General features: G+C 44.7%; 1 protein-coding gene across 3 annotated transcripts in view; it reads right to left on the bottom strand.

The window, feature by feature from the left end:
• Positions 1 to 240: 240 nt before the first annotated feature.
• The window catches only part of scap (SREBF chaperone), a 193,613-nt gene continuing 172,220 nt past the window's right edge, over positions 241 to 21,633 (bottom strand). For all 3 annotated transcript variants that reach the window (XM_072468197.1, XM_072468196.1, XM_072468198.1), the window contains 3 exons: positions 15,884 to 15,964; positions 12,653 to 12,859; positions 241 to 4,538 (listed from right to left, as the gene is read on the bottom strand). In XM_072468197.1, the coding sequence (XP_072324298.1) occupies positions 4,293 to 4,538; positions 12,653 to 12,859; positions 15,884 to 15,964 (534 nt within the window). In that variant the 3' untranslated portion in view covers positions 241 to 4,292. The remainder of the gene's footprint in view (positions 4,539 to 12,652; positions 12,860 to 15,883; positions 15,965 to 21,633) is intronic.

The raw sequence follows: 21,633 nt of genomic DNA, 5'->3' as shown, positions 1-21,633 counted from the left end.
GTTCTTACGAAGCTCTTTGCTTTTACTCGATAATATCGACTGTTTGCCTTGCTGACTTTTATGGACTAGAGGTTCTTCTGTTTGTTAAAAATCATGGAATCTCATGGCTTTATTTTCTTAGTCGGTATCTGTCATTTCAAATTTCACCAAATTTGGGGGTTTCGTCCAGGATCATAACAAAGTTTGAGGGTCTGCTCTGCAATTGTAACAGCATATATTAGAATTAAAACAAAATAAAACAATATTTGCATTTCTTTTTATTAAAAGCTTGTTGGAAAAAAATGATAGATTAAGAAATGTTCTTTGGTTCTGTACATTTCTCTATTTTTGTTTTTCTAATAGCCGCTAACAGTTATTAAAAAATTACAAAAAAGTTGGGAGATATTTTATTTATGTTCAGAAGAGCTATCACGACGGCAACCTGAAAAAAATCTCGTCAATAATCAAAGGGAGACCAGAGCTTATTTAGATCCCTATCAGATAAGTTTTCAAACACTGGCAGTGTGCACAGAATCCAACCAGAATTGAATTACAATAAACAAGCACATTTCATGTTTAAAAAAATTCTACACACAATTATTTTGTTTTTAAATATTAAACAATCTGTTCTGAATAAAAAGTATCTGTATTTAGAAAAAGCACGTGCTCAACGCAGCAATATTTTGGGGTCACAGATTTAATATTCCAATTTGGCTCTGAGTTCCTGATCTCACCAGCACTGCTGTGGTGAGGTTCAAAGCAGAGGCTGGAGAGCCAAAGTAGAAAGGGAAGGAAAGGTGAAGTGAGATATATAGTTGGGACAGAAACAGGAAGATATAGAGAGACATACCAGAGAAAGGAGAAATGGGAGATAGCTGGAGACAAAGGGGCAGAGAGGACACAAGACAGAAAGAGGTGAGAGAAATAAATAACTAAATATGAAATATATAAAGAGAAAGGCACAACACAGGAGAGCAAACAGAGGGGAGATTGCAAAAGAGGAGGGGAAAAGAAGTGATGAAGGATAAGAAGAAGCACAAGAGTCAGTCCAAAAGACCTAGGAGCAGAACTAGGCCACTCGGCCCATCAAGTCTGCTCCGCCATTCAATCATGGCTGATATTTTCTCATCCCCATTCTCCTGCCTTCTCCCCATAACCCCTGAACCCTTTATTATTAAGATCAGATAGTGAGTCAGATAGGAATAATTGGAGAGCAAGATGTCCTCGTGGCCAGCTGGGAGTAGGCCCCTTCCACCTCATGGTCACAGGTGGTTGTAGCAACCCAGGCAAACTGTGGGGGAAAGAGATATTTGTCCCCTCACCCCTGAAAAAGACAATGACCAACATCAAATCAGTAGTGTACATGGGGCCAAATTTCCAGTATTGAGCATCACCTTTTATAGTTACTCCCCATAAATAGGTGACATTAATTTAACCATACAACACCCCGTATTACAGTACATCCTTCAAAAACACATGCACAATAAATAGATTTATTTTAAATTAAGCTCACAGTAGATGACGAAAGAATGTTGTTCGAGTTCTCATCAGGACAGAATTTAAACACTACCTTTTCAACTAATTTAGCAGTTTTTTTTTTTTTTTTACACACTTGCAAGTTAACCATTAAATAAAACAGTTGCCCAAAGAAATTAAATGTGCAACAAAGCTAAGTAATGATGGGACTGGACTCTTTCTACAATTAGACAGGAAAGACAGAGGACACAGATTAATTTAGGATTTGTCACAGTTTTGGCTGTCTTCAGTTTTTCTGAACTGCAGCATCTGAGAAACTGCTGACTGGGAGAGGGGAGGCTGAAAGGGGACAATCAGTCAGCACATACCTTCCATTTTAAGTAGCATTCTCAACTGAGTCTGATCATCTTCAGCTGCATAATTAGAACATTTGTTTTCAAACACTGATCTAATACATTGCATTCAAAGACAATACATGTTGAAATCTCAATAAAGCGAGATTAATCTATAGCACATACCCATCAACTTTATATATGGCAGCAAAAATAAAATGCATATTAATCCTCTCTGTATTGAACTTTAGTGACCATTAGAAATTTCCTTAATTAAATAACTGGCAATTCAGGTACAGTGGAATCCTTTTATAGTGATCGTTCTCTGTAATAATTATCACAGATAGTTTTCCAAAGTAACACTCCATTTGAAAATTTAGAAACTGTTAAAAGTATTGTGATTATATCACAATCACTAGAATAGAGCAAGTTTGGGGAAGATCTGATTGGGAGGGGGGAATAATTATTTGCATTGGTCAATGGAATCATCAACTAGGGTACATAGGTTTATCATCATCAAACAAACTAAGAGACAGGTTAGGATTTTTAAAATATACACAAGATGGAATGTGACCCACCCAAATCACACCCAGAAAAAGTGGGGGATTTAGAATCTACAATAAGTTTTTTTTCAAAGATAGATGATAAACAATTGAAAATAAAATAAAAAGAAGAGGGAATGGGCATAAGTGGATAGTTCTATCAGAAAGCTGACACGTAGAAGAGACTGAATAGGCTCCTATCTGTATTGTCAAATTCTGATTCTATCAGTTTTGGTCGTTTGCGGTGAAGATTTTACAAACAGTTGTAACTATTGAAAAGCAATTGCCTTGGTTTTGATATTTAACATGCAAATAGGTGATAATATTAATGGGCCTCCTGTTTGGTCTTAGCTGCGAAGGATACGAAGGTTGACACAAAATGGCGGAAATCATGAGGCTCATTTCCTGAATGTTAAACATGAGCATGGCCATAGATGTGGGGCTACAATGCTGCATACTTTTCTTGGCCATGTTTGCATCAAACCAGGCTCTGTGTAGGCAGTGGAACCTTGCGGTTTATGCCTTGCACACTGCATGACTCAGCTATTTAAATGGCTGAGCAATACTTCATTCAACCCTAATTTACAGGAAAAATAATGAACTGAACAAAATAAACATTGTAACATTTGTTTGTAGCACTAACCTGAAGAGTTGATCAGCACAGGGATGAAAAGAAACTGGGAGGTGCAGAGAAGAGCATAAGAAAAGCTAAGAAACCCAGGGTGAGGGAAGGCTGAGAAGGGCAGGGTTGAGGGAGGGAGGCCGAGAGAGGCACGGGTGAAGGGAGGGAGGGAGGTTGAGAGAGGCAGGGGTGAAGAGAGGGAGGGAGGCTGAGAGGGGCAGGGGTGAGAGAAGGCTGAGGGGAGGCAGAGAAGTGCAGGGGTAAGGAGAGGCTGAGAAGTGCAGGGGTGAGGGGCGGCCGCGAAGTGCAGGGACAGGGTAGGCTGAGAAACAGAAGCGGAGAAGCATAGGGGCGAAGAGAGGCTGAGAGATGCAGCGGTAAGGAGAAACTGTGTACTACAAAGGTGATGGAAGTCAGAGCAGTTAATTCATCAGCAGTTATAAACTCCTGTGATTGCTGAGCAGCATGGTTAACATAAACAGCATTCCACTATACATAGTATGGTAGAGGAGAATATTTTAAATACATACAGGTCATCAGCACCTGTAAAGATGTTATGTTTCGGCTGCAGCTGATTAATTTTTAACAAGTAGCTCATTATCAGAAGCTTTGGGCTATGAATAAGGTTTCTTTAATACATTCCATTTTCTCTTTTTAGAAAAAAAAAGCACCAATCAAAATGTCAGCCAGTTTCGATGGAATTTTAAAAAGCATTTTTCTTTTTTTCTTCACCAATATGACAAACCTATGAATTTTCAAGATTTTCTCTTTTTAATTCGCATTTCCTGCCCTATCCTTTTCACCTAGATAAATTGTTCACCTGCAAGACTACAGCTACATTTTAATCTCTCTTGCACAGTACTATTCTTCTTTAAACTGGTTTTCTTTAATGTACTTTAAAAGAAAATCAACATTACAAAAAAATTAATCTGTTAATTTAAAAAAATACCTCTGCACTATCTTCTTTGCATCACAGTTTACCTCTATTTCACATGAAGCAATGTTACAAAACTGAATAAAATCAGGTTTGATTGCTAACCTTTGACCTGCTTGATAAGTCAACGTGGTGCTTTAGGGAAGATGGTACCTGCACCATTCAGTGCACAGTTCCAAAGCTTTGTTATATAAATTATAAAATTAAAATTTAGCTTTGTTTCGTCTCACTGACATAGCAATAGATCAATCCCTAAAATCCTGAGCAGATTTTCCCCCATTCACTTGAGCTTCTAACCATCCAATGTATCACATCCCTAGTAATACAAAAATTCAGGATGGCAATTTTACTTCAATTCTTCTTATTTGAGGAAGAGACTTGTTAGCATAAGCCTCCCTCCCACTCTTTCAATCCAACTTCTCTAGCACTGATGGGAAGTAAACGAGGCTAAGCTCACTGCCAAAGTCACACACGATGGCGGCATTGTCCAGGACCAGCAATTGTCGAACAAGCTGCAATTCATTACTTTTGCCCAGGTAGACGGTCTGAAGTAAGTCCCCGTAGCCAATGTCCCAGAGGCTGACACAGCCTTGACCCCCAGTCACTAGAAGGTTGTCAGATATCACCCCTAGACTTGCTCCGCAACCCATGTCCTGCAAAAAGAAATAAAGATGGTAATGAGAAAAAGGGCTTGGAAAATCCACTAGACATTTTTAATGAATCAATAGTTTTTTCCCCCTAGTATTCCACTGAATTCAGAACCTTCTCAAAACGTGCCTCCCATTTCAGTGGGATTAATTAATCATAAATCAATGATTTCTATAAGACTGTGAAATTAGACAATAGCCTTTCATCCTGGTAAACTTCAAACCTAGTCCAGAGTGACGTGATGAGACTCTATCTGCTTGCTGTACGGGTTGTAATGTGATTTTTTTTTGGCAATCTCAATTCCAAGTAGATATAGAACCAGAAAACAAAACTGCCCTGCATAGGCAGGGAGGCACTGTGGCACAATGGCCAGCACTGCTGCCTCACAGCTCCAGGGACCCGAGTTCAATTCTAACCTTGGGTAACTGTGTGCAGTTTGCACGTTCTCCCCGTGTCTGCGTGGGTTTCCTCCGGGTGCTCCGGTTTCCTCCCACAGTCCAAAGGTGTGCAGGGTAGATGAATGGACAATGCCTTAGTGTTTAGGGATACGCAGGTTAAATGTAGAGTGGGGGAGGGGTCGGTGTGGGAGCATCTTGTAAGGGCGCAAGTCTGAAGGCTCTGTTAACGGCACCTCTTCCGTTCTCGCCAGCTCGGTGCTCCACAAGCCCAGTGGTAGTGGCAGCCCTAAGAGTGTGGGGCAATGGATGCAGCAAATGAGACTGGAGGGGGCGTCAGCGTGGTCACCGATCTGTGATAATCACCGGTTCACTCTTGGGGGGGGGGGGTTGGAGCTTCATGAGGTGGCAGCAGGCAGGGATTGAGAGATTTGGGAATCTCTTCATTGAGGACGGTTTCCTGAGCCTGGAGGAGCTAGAGGAGGAGTTTGAGTTTCTGGATGGGAATGGGTTCCAGTACCTGCAGGTACGGGATTTTGCTCGGAGGCAAGTACCGAGCTTCCCTTGCCTCCCACTAAGGGTTGTGATGTCAAAAACAGGGTTGGAGAGGGGAGAGTCTCGGAAATATATTGATGGAGTGGGAAGGGGTTCCAATTGGGGAGATGAAGAGGAAGTGGGAAGAAGAGCTGGGAGGGGAGTTGGAAGTAGGGTTATGGGAGAAGGCCCTGGGGAGAGTCAATGCATCCTCGTCGTGTGCCAGGCTTAGCCTGTTCCAGTTCAAGGTGGTCCACAGGGCTCATATGACTGTAGCCTGGATGATTAGGTTTTCGAGGAGGTGGAGGACAGGTGTGGGGGAAGTCCTGCGAACCATGTACATATGTTTTGGGCGTGTCTGAGGCTGAGGTGTTTTTGGCAGGGATTTTCAGATTTCATGACAGAGGTCCTGGAAGGGAGGGTGACTCCGAGTCCAGAGGTGGCAATATTTGAAGTGTCGGAAGATCAGGGAGAAGGAGGGAGGCCGACGTTTTGGCCTTTGCCTCCCTAATGGCCCAGAGATGGATTTTGCTGGGATGGAGGGACTCGGAGCCCCCAAAGTCAGGGGTTTGGGTCAGTAACATGACAGGGTTTCTTAGGCCAGAGAAAATTAAGTTCGCTGTGTCTGCAAATCTCCAGCAAATCTCCAGTGCTCTGGCACCTCTCCAGAGTCTAGGAAAGACAGAAATGTTTTGGCCAGTGCCCCTGCAATTTCCACTTCCTTTAATATAATTGAATGCAACTCATTGGGTCCCGATGCCTTGTTAACTTTTAAGTACTAACTGTCTATCCAACACTTCCTCCTTTTACCACCTTTTTATTTTTATACATCGCGAGGCTTTTGAATTCCTCTTTATGCTGGCTGACAGTCTTTTCTCATAACCTTTCTTTGCTTCTCTAATTTTTTTTTTCCACCTCCCTCTGAACCTTCTGTAATCCCCTTGGTTCTCAATTGTATGTGCGGCACAGTAGCACAGTGGTTAGCACTGTTGTTTCACAGCGCCAGGGTCGCGGGTTCGATTCCCGGCTTGGGTCACTGTCTGTGCGGAGTCTGCACGTTCTCCTTGTGACTGCGTGGGTTTCCTCCGGGTGCTCCAGTTTCGTCCCACAAGTCCCGAACGACGTGCTTGTTAGAAAAGTTGGACATTCTGAATTCTCCCTTCATGTACCTGAACAGGTGCCGGAATGTGGCGACTAAGGGGTTTTCACAGTAACTTCATTGCAGTGTTAATGTAAACCTACATGTGACACTAATAAAGATTATTATTTTCCACCTGACACTGATCAGCACGTTTTTTATTCTTTATCTTAATTTCTATCTCCTTTTTCATCCAGGAGCTCTGGATGTCTTTGCCCTACCTTTCCCCTTTGAGGGAATATGCTTTGACTGTGCCTGAACCATTTAATTTTTGAAGGTAGTCCATTATGCAGTTGCAGAAGACCATGACCTCTGGCTGTTTACCCCTCCCCAGTAGAGTGTCCTGCAGCATCTCTGTAACATGCTTGACCCTGGCACCAGGTAGGCAATATATCATTCTGGAGTCAGGTCTACAAACACAGAAACACCGGTCTGTTCCCCTAACTAATGAATTCCCCATCACTTTTGCTCTCCCTTTCTTCATCCTCCTCTCCTGCACAGCTGAGCCGTTTGTGGTGCCACAAATATGGCTCTGACTGCATTCCTCCGAGGAACCGGTGCCCTCAGCAGCTTCCAAAGTGAAAATCCGATTTGTGAACTGGAGCCCAGGGGAATCCTACACTATCTGCCCGGTTTCTTAGGCTGTCTGGCTGTCACTCATTCCCTTTTTGTGAATTGTGAATCTTTGTCAGTTACCTTGATGAGCATAAAATTCATAACAATCGTTTATAAAATGTTAGCGGAAGCAGAATCTGGGGCTTTATTGTACAACACCTGACATTGGAGCTGTCCTGGAGCTCAGGGCACATGTATGAAATGGGGTGCACCAGGAGGATAGTACTTCAATCAGCTGACCTGTTAACTCACGAGCAACACAGTATTTTTATATTTGTACTGACATCTTGCACAGATGCAAGAAATTTTAAGTTGGTCACCAGCTCCCTGCCAGTCTTTATGAGCTCAGACAATGTGCTGTCTGAAGGTAGTGTGATTTCTGATAGTGGTGTCATGCCATTGTTCTTTTTAATTTAGAGTACTCAATTTGTTTTTTCCCAATAAAGGGGCAATTTAGCGTGGTCAATCCACCTACCCTGTACATCTTTTTGGGTTGTGGGGGTGAGATACACACAGACATGGGGAGAATGTGCAAACTCCATATGGATAGTGTCCCGGGTCCGGGATTGAGCCTGGGTCCTCGGCACCGTGAGGCAGCAGTGCTAGCCACTGCGCCACCGTGCTGCCTCGTATCATGCCATTGGCGGTTGCAAATGTGCACTGACTGCAAATCAAGATTCGAGCTGCATAATTTGGGTATTTAAAAAAATGTATTCAAGGTATGTGGGCTTCGCCTGCTAAGTCAGCATTCATTGACCATCCCTAGATGCCCCTGACAAGGTGGTGATGAACCACCTTCTTGAACCGCTGCAGTCCATGTGATGTAGGTGCACGCACAGTGTGGTTAGGGAGGGAGTTCTAGGATTTTGCCCCAGTGTCACTGAAGGAATGGTGATATATTCCCAAGTCAGGATGGTGTGTGGCTTGGAGGGTAACATCCAGATGGTGGTGTTCGCAGGCTTTTTGTTGGCCTGTTCTTCTAGATGGTAGTGGTCGTGGGTTTGGAAGATGCTGTCTAAGAAGAACTTAATGAGTTCCTGTAGTGCATTTTCAAGATGGCACACACTGTTGTTATTGTGCGTCAGTGGAGGAAGAGAATATTTATGGGAGGCATGCCAATCAGTCAGGCTGCTTTGTCCAGAACGATGTTAAGCTGTTCGAGTGTTATTGGAGTTGCACTGATCCAAGCAAGGGGAGAGTATTCCATCATGCTCCGGACTTATGCCTTGTAGAATGTGTACAAGCTTTGAAGAATCAGGTGGTGAGTTACTTGCCGCAGGATTCCCAATAATGCTCTTGTAGCCACAGCATTTATATGGCTGGTCCAGTTGTTTCTGGTCAATGGTAACCCCCAAAATGTTGAGAGTGGGGGGATTCTGTGATGGTAAGGCCATTGAATGTCAAGTACAGTAGTTAGATTCTCTGTTGTTGAAGATGGTCATTGCCTGACACTTGTGTGGCATGAATGTTACTAGTCACCTGTCAGCACAAAACCAGATACTGCCCAGATCTTGTTGCATTTGTACATGGACGGATTCAGTTTCTGAGGAGTCGTGAATGGTGTTGAACATTGTGCAGCAGGCATCCCCACTTCTGACTATATGACAGAAGGAAAGTCACTGATGAAGCAGCTGCAGATGGTTGGGCTCTGAGGAACTCCTGCAGTGATACCCTGGAGTTGAGGTGACTAATCTCTAATACCACCTTCCTTTTTCTAGGTATGACATGTACCCAGTGGAGAGTTTCCCCCCCGATTCACATTGGCTCCAGCTTTGCTACGGTTCCTTAATACTGCAGTCAGTCAAATGCGGCCTTGATATCAAGGGCAATCTCTCTCATCTCATCTCTTGTCATTATTTGAACTAAGACTGCAATGAAATCAGGAGCTGAGTGGCTCTGGCAGAACCCAAATTCAGCAGCAGTGAGCAGGTTATTGCTAAGTAAGTGTTGCTTGATTGCATAGTTGATGAGCCTTTCCATCACTTTACTGATGATAGAGTGTAGACGGATAGGGCGCTAATTGGCTGGGTTGGATTTGTCCTGCTTTTGTGTACAGGACATACCTGGATAATCTTCTGTATTGCCAGGTAGACGCAGTGCTGTAGTTGTAATGAAACAGCTTGGCTATGGGTTCAGCAAAATCTGGAGCACAAGATTTTAGTACTATTGCCGGAATACTGTCAAGGCCAATAGCCTTTGCAGTACCAATGCCTTCAGCCGCTTCTTGATATCACGTGGAGTGAATTGAATTGGCTGAAGACTAGTATCTGTGATGTTGGGGACGTCTCCCTCTTCCATCAGTCTCCTGATCGGTCTCCAGGGCAACATTGTAAAATAAGTTAAAGATGTGAAACTTTATTTTTTTAAATGTTCATGGCATATACGATACACAAGAAGAGTACATTTATTATCTGTCCCTAGATGCCCTGAGATGTGGCAGCGAGGCTCCTCCGTAAACCATTGCTCCATAAATCTTTGTGCTCTCAATTTGTGGTTAAATGGGGCAATGTACGATTTTAAGGTAGACAGTTGTCAAAGCTGAAGTGGTGTTTGCTTTCAATATTACTCTTGAAATTCTGAGGAACAAAAGTCAAAGGTTTGATATGTGCTGGTTGAACTGCAGCCAGCATGATGTTTCTTTGCAACTTATTCTTTATAACAATCTTTATTAGTTTTTAAAAATAATCTTTATTGTCACAAGTAGGCATACATTAACACTGCAATGAAGTTACTGTTAAAAGCCCCTAGTCGCCACATTCCGGTACCTGTTCGGGTCCACGGAGAGAGAATTCAGAATGTCCAAGTTACCTAACAGCACGTCTTTCGCGACTTGTGGGAGGAAACCGGAATACCCGGAGGAAACCCACGCAGACACGGGGAGAACGTGCAGACTGCGCACAGACAGTGACCCCAGCCGGGAATCGAACCTGGGACCCTAATGTGTGAAGACATAGTGCTAACCACTATGCTGCTGTGCTGCCACGACTACCCCCCAAAAAAAAGAGCACCCGGAGGAAACCCACGCAGACACGGGGAGAACTGCAGACTCCGCACTGACAGTGACCCAGACCGGGAATCGAACTCAGGTCCCTGTCACTGTGAAGCAACAGTGCTAACCACTGTGCTACCGTCCCGCCTAGTACAAACTTTGTGCCTAAAACCAACGTCATGAAGAAATCATAAGTCAACACCTTTTTCTTACTTTTCTCAGTGCAGCTGGGAACAATGTTGGTAACTGCGTGGTGGATGTTAAATGTCTCTATGTTAAACTGTTTCTGCAAACATTATCCAGTGACTGTGACATTGCTGATTGCTGGAAATTGCAAGTATGGTATGGGGAAAGGTTGGCTTGGTTACGACGTGCTTCACAGTTGATTAGCCTATCAACAGGTCATTATCACATGCTGTGTGAACAAGTTTTTTCTCACATCCTTTTGCTACCGCATGCCCAAAACCATAGATCTTTTTCCCCTCATCCTTGTACCATCAACAAATGGGAATTGATAATCTAAACCTTTCATAATCATATATATCTCCAATTTCCCCTCAACCTCCTTTGCTCCAAGGAGAACACCCCCAGCACCAATCTCTGACCTTGTAGCTAAAATCCATCATCCCCAGAGCCATTCTGTTAAATCCCCGCTGCACCCTCCCAAGGCCCCCCACATCTTTTCCTGTGATAACAACACTGATCTACATTTGAGAGAAGTTGCTGTATCATCTTAGCTCTGGATGGTGTGAGATTAGTTTAGGAAAAAGGAAAATACTTTCAAGTTTTTCCTTTCGCAAAAATTAAGTAACATGTGTAATTTATATTTAGTCTTGTTCCATCTGCATTTCTTGTAATTGTCATTTAGTTCCTGTCACTTTAACTTAGGTCACACATCAGATATCTGGGGCGGGTTTCTCCGTCCTGCCGCACCTGTTTTCTGGAGCAGCCCCCCCCCCGCCGCCAGAAGTGGGATTCTCCGTCCTGGCAGCCGGCCGATGGAGTTTCCCATTGTGGGCACCCCATGCCATCAGGAAATCTGCGGGCGTGAGTGCGCTGCTGGGGAAATGGAGGATCCCGTCAATGGAGAATGCTGCCCCATATTTTAAGTGTACACAGAACATAGAACAGACAGTACAGAAGGAGGTCATTCGGCAAATCGAGTCTGCACCAACCCACTTAAGCCCTCACTTCCCCCCTATCCCCGTAACCCAATAACCCCTCCTAACCTTTTTGGTCACAAAGGGCAATTTTTCATTGCCAATCCACCTAACCTGCACGTCTTTGGACTGTGGGAGGAAACCGGAGCACCGGGAGCATCACGCACACATGGGGAGAATGTGCAGACTCCGCACAGACAGTGACCCAGCGGGGAATCAAACCTGGGACCCTGGTGCTGTGAAGCCACAGTGCTATCCACTTGTGCTACCATTGTGCTAGCATCTAATTCACTGAGCAACACCACGAGGTCTGCTAAGAAAATTTCCCCTGCCACAAACTCTGTTCCATAGTCACTGACTCCATCCCTCTCACTAGCCACTGTCTGAGGCTGAACTCGGTTGTTGCAACCTTGGTAACCCATGTGACCCTAATCTGAGCTTTCAACCCGATGTCCTCTTCATCACTAAGACTGTTTTTCACTTCCACAACATTGTCCATCTCCATCTTTGCCTCAGTTTATGCTGCTGAAATCCTCATCCATCTTTTTGCCAGGATATAGACAGAATTGAGAATGCTGCATTGATCGGCCATAATCATTTACTGTCAATGGCATGAGAAGGACTGAAGCTACGTGTAGGTTAGATCAGGTAGAGGCGACAAGCATCCCAGTAAATCAGAGTTTTTATGGCAACCTGTCAACTTTATGACAGTTTCTTTTGATTTGTTGAATCCTGTTCACAAGTTGCCATCATAGAATTTACAGTGCAGAAGGAGGCCATTTGGCCCATCGAGTCTGCACCAGCTCTTGGAAAGAGCACCCTACCCAAGGTCAACACCTCCACCCTATCCCCATAACCCAGTAACCCCACCCAACACTAAGGGCAATTTTGGACACAAAGGGCAATTTATCACTGCCAATCCACCTAACCTGCACATCTTTGGACTGTGGGAGGAAACCGGAGCACCCGGAGGAAACCCACGCACACACGGGGAGGATGTGCAGACTCCGCACAGACAGTGACCCAAGCCGGAATCGAACCTGAGACCCTGGAGCTGTGAAGCAATTGTGCTAACCACCATGCTACCATGCTGCCATGGTGAAATTTCAACTCAACCTTTGGGTTGATAGTCTTGGACCAGACTGTTACACTTCTGTATCTTAGCTTGCTGAATAGGCTTTGTCTCTTTAATTTAGGTTTCTTATGAGCTAAAACATCTAGTGGGGCTAATGGCTTTCCAATCAACACAAAAAAGGCCAGAAGAGGGAACAAAAGCTTCTGAACCTACCTGTTGAATGGAATAGAGTTTGATCCCTGAGCTGCGATCCCATATACAGATCATGTCATCCAGGCCGCCACTGATCACACAGCTCGAGGTGCAGATGAGAGAAACAACATCACCACGATGGCCATGCATGTGACTCACTCGACTTCCAGTTAATACATCCCAGAGGCAGATAGCACCATCTTGTCCACCACTGGCTAGCCCCATTGTCTAAGGGAGAAAGAAGACATTTCAAGTACTATGCAGCAACTGTTAAGTTGATAAAGCTGACTGTTTTTCTATAGTCATCACAGAGGCACCGATTACGTCATGCCGATCCTCTTGGACTTAAATCAGTTCTTTGGAAGTTGAAGATAAGTATTAAAGCAGTGTTAATGCTCATGCTTCGTTCACAGAATACCAGACATGAATCCATGATTGAGATGGCACAAGGAAAGAAAAGAAGAGGAATATGATAACTAACTCTCATAAGATGGCACAAAAGTGACCAGTTGTCAATAGTTTTAATAAATGTTGACAAATGGCCAGAAAAAAATTAAACATGTAGAAATCTGTATTTTAAATTCATTATGTGAATCAGGTGCATACATTAAACTTTTATAGCTTGTAAACATTGGCAACCATCTTATGAAGGTAGGTTAACATCATTCCTATTTTGATGTCGAGATGGTCCGTGGAGTCATATAGTATTAAACCCGCTGGTAGTTGTCGATGTGAATGCAACAAGAGCAGGTTGATGGTGCATTTTTCTCACACAATCTACAAAACAGATAATCTGAGATTCCATTGCAGTACTGAATGAGAGCTGCTGTATCTTTCTGGCTGTTCTTGTGAATCTTAAAAATATCGGGCACTGTTCTCCCCCTCCACGCTGGGTGGGAGAATCGCCGAGGCGCCGCACCAATCGCGCCACGCCGCCCCGAGCCCTGCACGCGATTCTCCCACCCACCCGGAAACCAGCGGCGCACGATTCGCACTGGGCCGCTCGGAGAACCGGCGAGCGGCGATTCTCCGGCCGGATGGGCCGAGCGGCTGCTACGACACGAAAGGTTCCCACCGGCGCCGTCCACCCCTGGTCGCTGGCAGCGGGAACTCTGCGGGAATGCTGGGGGGGCTCCTTCACCGGGGTGGCCTCCGATGGGGTCTGGCCCACCGATTGGCGGGCCGGCCTCTTCCCCCCACCCGGGTCTACCTCCTTCCGCGCGTGGCCCCAGAACACCGGCTCCATGTTGGTGGGGGCCGGCGTGCGCAAGATGTTCCCCGTGCATGCGCAGGATGGCGTGGCCCAACTGCGCATGCGCAGGATTGGGCTGCCCCAGCTGCGCATGCGCGGGTTGGTGCGACGCCCATTTGGCGCCGCGAAAGGGCACTGGAGTGGTGTGTCCGGGCCCCGTTTGCGCCGTCGTGAAACGCGACGGCGTTCACGGCGGCGCAAACACTTGGCCTCAATATCGGAGAATCGCCCCCATCAAGTCACTAAATTAGCGAGCTGTCCTGGATAATATCTTTTTCATAACCAATGCCATTAGAAAAAGATTAATTAGCCATACCTCATTGTTGTCTGTTAAGTCTTATTTTGTGCAGGGGGGAGAGGCAGCATGGTGACACAGTGGTTAGCACTGCTATCTCACAGTGCGGAGGACCGAGGTTCGATTCCAGCCCTGGGTCACTGTCTGTGTGGAGTTTGCACATTCTCCCCATGTCTGCGTGGGTCTCACCCCCACAATCTAAAAAGATGTGCAGGGTAGTTGGATTGGCCATACTAAATTGCCCCTTAATTAGGGGAAAAAAGCATTGGATACTCTAAATTTATAATTTAAAAAGTCTTATTTTGTGCAAAATAGTTTGGTGCATTTGCCTGCGTAGGACCACTTCAAAGAAATTCACTAAATGTGAACGGTATGGATATGTTTCTTGCAATAATAATCTGAGACATATATTCAAGTCTTTATTTTCTTCTCCTCCACCCTGTAACTCACAGGCACTGAGCAAAGTTTAATCATGTTGTGCCGGTATGGTAAATCAGAATTTGACTGATAAGATGGGGAGTCAATACTCGGCCTCTTATTGTTCACCTGGATTCCAGTTCATGAGTGTACTGAGAAAGGACTCAGGAGCATAACCTAGCAGGAGCATGAGGCTTTTAAAAAAATGGCACTTCAGCCATCCCTACCTCGTCTGTATTTTAATACATTTTTCAATTTGCTACATGCATATGCTGTTCCCCAAGTAAAAGTACGTACACACTGAAAGGAAGAACTTGCTGTTAAATTCGATTTATTACTTCCCCAGGATGTACATTACTTTCAACCGAATAGTTACTTTTGAAGTGCAGTCATTATTGTTTTGGCAAACATATTAAAAAATTTTTTTTTTTTAAATTCTCCTTTTTCACATTTTCTCTCAGATTTACACCCAACAATAAACAATAATCAGGAACAAATGTAATTTCAATCCCCATATCAATAACAACGATCCCATTCTCCCACCAAACCTCAGACATTGGCCCGCATGTTAACATAAACAAATGACAAAAAGGAATTAGGAATCACCCATAGTCACCATTAACACATACAATCCCCCTCCCCCCAACCCTCCCAGCCCCCAACTCCCCTAATGTTCGATGTGGTCCAATTCTCAAAAGTGCATAATGAATAACACCCATGAATTGTAGAACCAGTCCACCCTTCCCCTCAGTTCAAATTTGACCTTTTCAAGCGTTAAGAATTCCAGCAGGTCCCCCCACTTGTTTTGGAAAACATAAGAGCCAGTTTGCACAAAACAAGCTTAAGTAATATTTCTCAGGATACAAGGAGAACGCTTCTCTGAATCATGCTATGGGATCTTTTACATTCACAATGAGATCAGATGGTTCCTTGATTTAACATCTCTTTGTAAAGTGACACAATGGACATTGCTGAATTCCCTCAACACTGATGTGGTAGCTTAGATTGTGTAGTATTGAACCCAGGTTTTCTGAGTCAGTGACAATGTTCAGGAAGCAGATTAGGCAAGGAAATTCTATTGATTTATCAATTTCTGAATTCATTCTCTGCCATAAAGATATTTGCAATAATGCCAGAAATGTGTATGTACAAACAGTATAGGGCTTGCAATCCTATCATATCAGTTATCAACTTTATACAATGTAATCTGAATTGATACTAGGCACTATCTGGATCTCTAATGTTACTGCTGACTTCAGCAAAGTAATTTGGTTACATATGACAGTACCTGGTCTATATAAACTGCTGTGATCCCTCCTGTGTGACCCTGTAGCGTATAAAGGCAACAGGAGTCCTCAAGCCGAAATATCTGCAAAAGGAACAAAAGCTTAGTAAGCAATGTACTGTAATGAAGTACAATCAATCCACCCCATTTCTGATGAAATGTTAACTGTTTCTCTTTCAACAGATGTGCTAGATCTCTTGAGGACTTCCAGCATTTTCTGCTTTTATTTCAGATTTGCTGCATTTGCTGAATTTTGTTTTTGCTTCCAATTTTACTTAGTTTAAATCATATTTCTTCCAATCTACATGCTGTTCCTCGGTGACACTAAATAATCATTTTGAACGGTGAAATAGGCTCAAGAGACGATATGGCCTCTCCTACTCTTATCTCATCTTATGACACTATGTGAAAATGCAGCATCAGCTTCTGCACATATGCTGCTGACACCAAGCTCTACTGGAACACCTCTGCTCTCGACCCTTTCATTGTCCCTAAATTGTCAAGATTCCATGTCCAATATCCAGTACTGGAGGAGCAGAAATTTTCTGACTATTGTGAGGACCTCAGCCATTATCTGGTGCTCGCATGAAATTCGGTCCAGCCCTCTCTCTCTCTCTCTCTCGCAAGTCTGAAACGGAATCTTACAGGTCGCAGCCCTGGTGTCATATTTGACCCCCAAATTAACTTCCGACCATGTATTCATATCATTAAGTCGGCCTATTACATCTCCTCAGCATCATATGATTTTCCCTCTGCCTCAGCTCATCTGCTGTTGAAATCCTCATCCATGCCTTTATTATTTCTAGGTTTGTTTATTCCAATAATTCCTGCCTCCTTTCCCATATTTCATCCTTTATAAACGGAGGTCATCCCAAACTCTGCTGCCTGAGGGGACTTCCGGTGACGGCGGGCGGGAGGCGGCCACACAATGGAGGGCTCCCGTTCGGGAACGGCATTTTCGCCGCTTTAAGCCCGGTCCCAGGGTCCATGGAGGCGGCAAAAGCAGGGAGAAGGCACAGAGGCGGCAGAGTGAAGGCACAGTGAAGAAAGATGTTGAGGGTGAGCAAAAGAACGTCTGTAAGGAAAACAGCTGAAGGTCTGTCGGGGAGTGGAAAGGTCACCGCGGGGTCACCAAGGAAAATGGAGGCTGGAGCACCAGGGGAGGCCGCATTGCTTACAGCTGAAGAAATAACTAAGGTGATGGCTGCGGAATTCGAAAGGCAGTTTGCAAAATACATGGAGACAATGAGGAAGGAGATGAGAGAGGTTTTGAATGCGCTGGTGGAGGAGGCGATTTCCCCGGTGATGACTGCGGTGGCGAGCGCAGTGGTGGAGGTGCGAGAGCAAGGGGAGGTGCTGAAGGAAGTGGAGGAGACATTATTGCAGCACGGCGATCAACTTGCCTCGATGGGGAAGGAGATGCGGAAGGTGATGGACTGATGAGCCCGATCCAGTTCATATCGGGAGGGGGAGGATCCCTCCCGACATGAACTGGATCGGGCTCATCAGTCGTGGAGGCCTGTACCAAAGGCGAGTGAGCCGCCAAGGGTAGTGACTCTGTGCTTCCGTAGGTACAGTGTGAAGGAGAAGGTCCTGAGCTGGGCCAAGCAGAAGCGGGTGGTGCAGTGGGCTGGAACTGGTATACGTGTATACCAGGACTTTACGGTGGAGCTGGCAAGGAGGCGGGCTGCCTTCAACCGGATGAAGAGGGCACTGTACATTAGCAAGGTGCAGTGTGGCATTGTATATCCAGCGAAGCTGAGGGTGACTTACAAGCTCAGGGACTTTTATTTTGGAACGGCGGAAGTAGCGGAGGAGTTTGCGAAGGCAGAAGGACTGTGGCAGAGCGGAGAAATTGAGAAATGGCCATGTGCCGATGTAACCTCATGACTGAATTTTCTTCTTTTTTGTTTCGCTGCGTGCGGGTGTATGGGCTAGAGGAGCCAATGTTGTATATATTTGAACAAGGGAAGTGATGGGACTTTCACTCGAAATGAGGGCTCTTTGGGGTGTAGGTGGATATGCGGGGTATGTGTGCTAAAAGGGGATTTCTGGGCTTACCTAGGGCCAGGCAAGGGGGAAAGGGGGCCTCCACGCTGGCCGGTTTAAGCCGGCCAGTGAACGGGAGTGAGGTGGGGGGGAGGGGCTGCGGCCATCGGAGTCTGGCAGAACAGGGTCCGAGTGGTCTAGCCGGGGTGGAAAGTTGGGGGGGGAGAAGGAACCGAGGTTGGGGGGAGGAGTTTTACAAGAGGCAGTGGACGGGAGGAATTGGAGACTGGGGGGGGGGGGTTTACAACTCTTGGGTATCATGTACGGTACTCCTTCAGAGGTTGGAGGGCGTTGAGTGTAAGGGGAGGAGGGGGAGTGGACTCGAGAGGTCAATGGTGACCGTGGGCAGTCCTGGACTCCTTTTTCTTTTTCTCCTTTGTTTTTTTGTTGCTACCGTGGGAGGGTTTATTTTATTGGATGCATATAGTGACAGGTGGGCCATTGTTTGGGGTGGTGGGAGTATGGGATCGTTGGTATTGTTAAGGGGACTGATTTTGTATTTGTTACCGTTTACTGTTTGTGGGTGGGGTGTAAATTTTGAAGGAAAATGTGAAAATGGAGAATAAAAACATTTTTTAAAAAACTCTGCTGCCTGTGTCCAAACTTGCAGCAAGTCCATTCATTAATGACTGAAAGGGTCACTTGACAAGATTGCATGTTCTTTTACAGTAATAAATTAAAACACTATTTCAATAGGCAAAGTATTATCTAAATTGCAGAAAAGATCCACCGTTTAACACTTAAAACAACCAAAACTCTCCCTTCACAGTTATACATTACTCTGTCCCTTAAAGACACACTATTCATTCAGAATTAGTCCAAAGTTATTCTCAGCTCCTTTTTCATTTTCAAGCCAGTTAAGTTCTACTCCATGACCCAGATTTCCTGGTGAGGGACAAATCGGAGATCCTTCTTTCTAGCCAAAGGCAGTTAAAGCTTCAAGCTTAGTTTAAACCTTCATACATTTGACCCAGAAAGGAAAGGCTGACAGCAACTCTCATGCTCATGGAATTGGTTTTGTCATCTGGAACTGCCAGAACTTCACAATTGCATAAATTAGAGATTCATGACATTTCAGCTACAGCTCAGCTGTAACCAATATGTCACTGTCATCAGTGCTTATGCCCTGACCCTGGACTTCAAGGAAGCTGTAAAGTAAAATGCTATTCTGACCTTGAGGTCCTTGCTGACACCCCACAATAAGAATCTGGGGGGCTTAAATCCCTTTTTGGCCATGACTCAGATTTCTGGAGACGAACCATGGGAAAAACAGGGCAGGGAAAACCAATGCAAATGGTGTCCTTCTGCTGACAAAGTGCACTCAGTCTGGTGTCATTATAATAAACACTTTCTTCTGCCAGATTGACAAATACAAAACTACACAGAGGCATTCTAGACGAAGCACTGGCATCACTTGTATTATGTCATTGTTTTGGTCAAAGATCTAAGTGCCACTCAATTCACGTGGGGTACTGATAACTACTGGACAGGTCATGACTTGTTTGACGCTGATGAACATCCAAGATATTGCAAGATCCAAAGGTCCATGAGCAGCCAGACCGAACAGAAGGATTCCAAGTGTTCAGACTTTTGAGTTTGATCACTGATGTCACCAGGATTGGTTCGCTGAAAGCAATGCTGAAATATGTGACTTTTTAGAACAAAAACATGCAGCCTGCATTGCATGGCAGAACAACCCAAAGTCGCAAGTCAAGGAGGCAGCATTCAAAGCTCAAGGCTGTAACCCAAAGACAAACCCAGAAGATAAAGGACATATGGTCGGAAGAGAAAGTCCAAGTGATCCAACAATAGGTTAACCATCACATACAAAGTTTTTGTGAAGCCACCAAGGCCATCAACAGATCAAGGTCAAATGAACAAAATCTTCTTTGCTCACAAATTGGATTTCTCCTCTTAAGGATGACAATACTATTCGTCAAACAGCATTTTCAACAACCTCTCAACCGTGAATCCACAGGGGCAGCTGATACTCTCGAGGCTATCCCCCACATATCGGCCTATACCTTGTCAGCTAAATATTCCACCTAACATATATGTTGAAGGAGAGACTCTGGAATCCATCGAGCACTTTCCATAACTTGGCACAAATGTCTTTCCTGAAGTCAGTTCCACAAGCATTCAAGCAAATCTCCTGCAAAATCAACTTCAATTGACTGGACACTATCTGAATAGCTGAAAAGCATCCCCCCGCCCAGGTATTGTTTTCCCAACTCTCAAATAGCCAGCCTTCCAAGGAAGGAAGAAAAATAAACATTTCAAAATCACTGAAGTTTCCCTGAAGCATTGACAGTAATGGCTGGGAGATGCTTGCGATTGATTGTTCAAAATGGTGACAGCTTGTCTAATTAGGTGCACGATGCTTTGAGTTACGTTTTAATGATAGGGCTCAGCAGCGACAGAGAAGGAAAGGTAGCAAATCCTGCACTCCACATTCAACCACCTGGTGGGACATCCTGACCCATGCATTCAAAGATCTGTGGGTTGAGAATTGGCCTATTCAGACACATGAAAATCCATGGAAGAAACTTGCAATGCTGAGTAGGCATTATCCTTGAAGAGAGACAACTGTCATCGACGACGGATGGCTGATCTGAAGGCGCCTTGATTGCCACATGTATGCAGTCTATGACTCCATGGGTTTGTGGGAATCAAGCCACCACAGCAAATTTGAGGGCCCTCTCATTCTGACTGGACTTATCAGTAGAAAAGTGATTGCAATTGGTTGCCCTGGCAACGATAGCATCAGTTATCTGGGAGATGTACTTATGAAATCCTGGAGATGGCATCAGCAAAATCCTGGAAGGAGCCGAAGGTAAAGATATCCAGGCTGGTGGCCCTTTTGACAGACACTGGCAATGCCTAACAAACTGGTCTACTTGAAATGAGGTCTTGGTTCCAGAAGGCTGCAGCTGCCAACAACAACCTGCTGTCAAAGCCAAGAGAGATTACTCTCTGGCTGTATAACCTGTGCTGGTGTTAACTATCATTCAAGCTGGAGCTCAGTGGTCACCCCCACTACCCTAAGGAGTGGCAGCAGCTAAGAAGGCAGTTGTTGCTACTTCAGGTGATGGTACTGATGCTGCTTCTCCTGTTCCTCATCAGAGCTCCAAGACAAAGCTGCACAAGCTACTCCCATGCAGCAAGGAAAGGTTACAGTACAAACGTACTGATTAGGTTAAGTCCAAGATTGCAGAAATGACCTCCAAAACTAAAAGTGTGTAAGCACACTAAAACAAATCCTGTGAGCAAAAGCCTTTCTCCTTGACAAGGGAGCTGTTGTCCTGTTTCTGTATTTAAAGGTGTTGTAACCCACCATATTCACAGAGCATTCAATCCCCATTGCGTTCTTGCCTTGTTGATCTCGGCAAGTTTCAGATAGCTCGAGAAACACATGCACTGGCTTTCAAAGCCAGAATGCCACGTTAAATGTGCTTTCAAGAGCCTTTTAAATATGTTTGATATTTAAATAGCAGACTTGAAATCCCCACTGGGTGTTCCTGCGCACCTTAAAACACAGTGATTAAATGCTGGCCATCTCCATATTGTGGCTTTTGATGTCGATCTGAACAGGAAGACAAGGGTTTAACCATAACATAGCATGAGATGTCCCACAACACAGTACTTCCTTAGTGTTCTAGAAGGGTGTCAGCCCAAATGATGTGCTCCAGTCCTGCAAATAGAAC

The sequence above is a fragment of the Scyliorhinus torazame genome, chromosome 11, assembly GCF_047496885.1.
Source record: "Scyliorhinus torazame isolate Kashiwa2021f chromosome 11, sScyTor2.1, whole genome shotgun sequence".
NCBI classification, from domain to species: Eukaryota; Metazoa; Chordata; class Chondrichthyes; order Carcharhiniformes; family Scyliorhinidae; genus Scyliorhinus; species Scyliorhinus torazame.
Note: the sequence above shows the minus strand (reverse complement) of the source record. Positions and strands in the feature narration are given on the sequence as shown.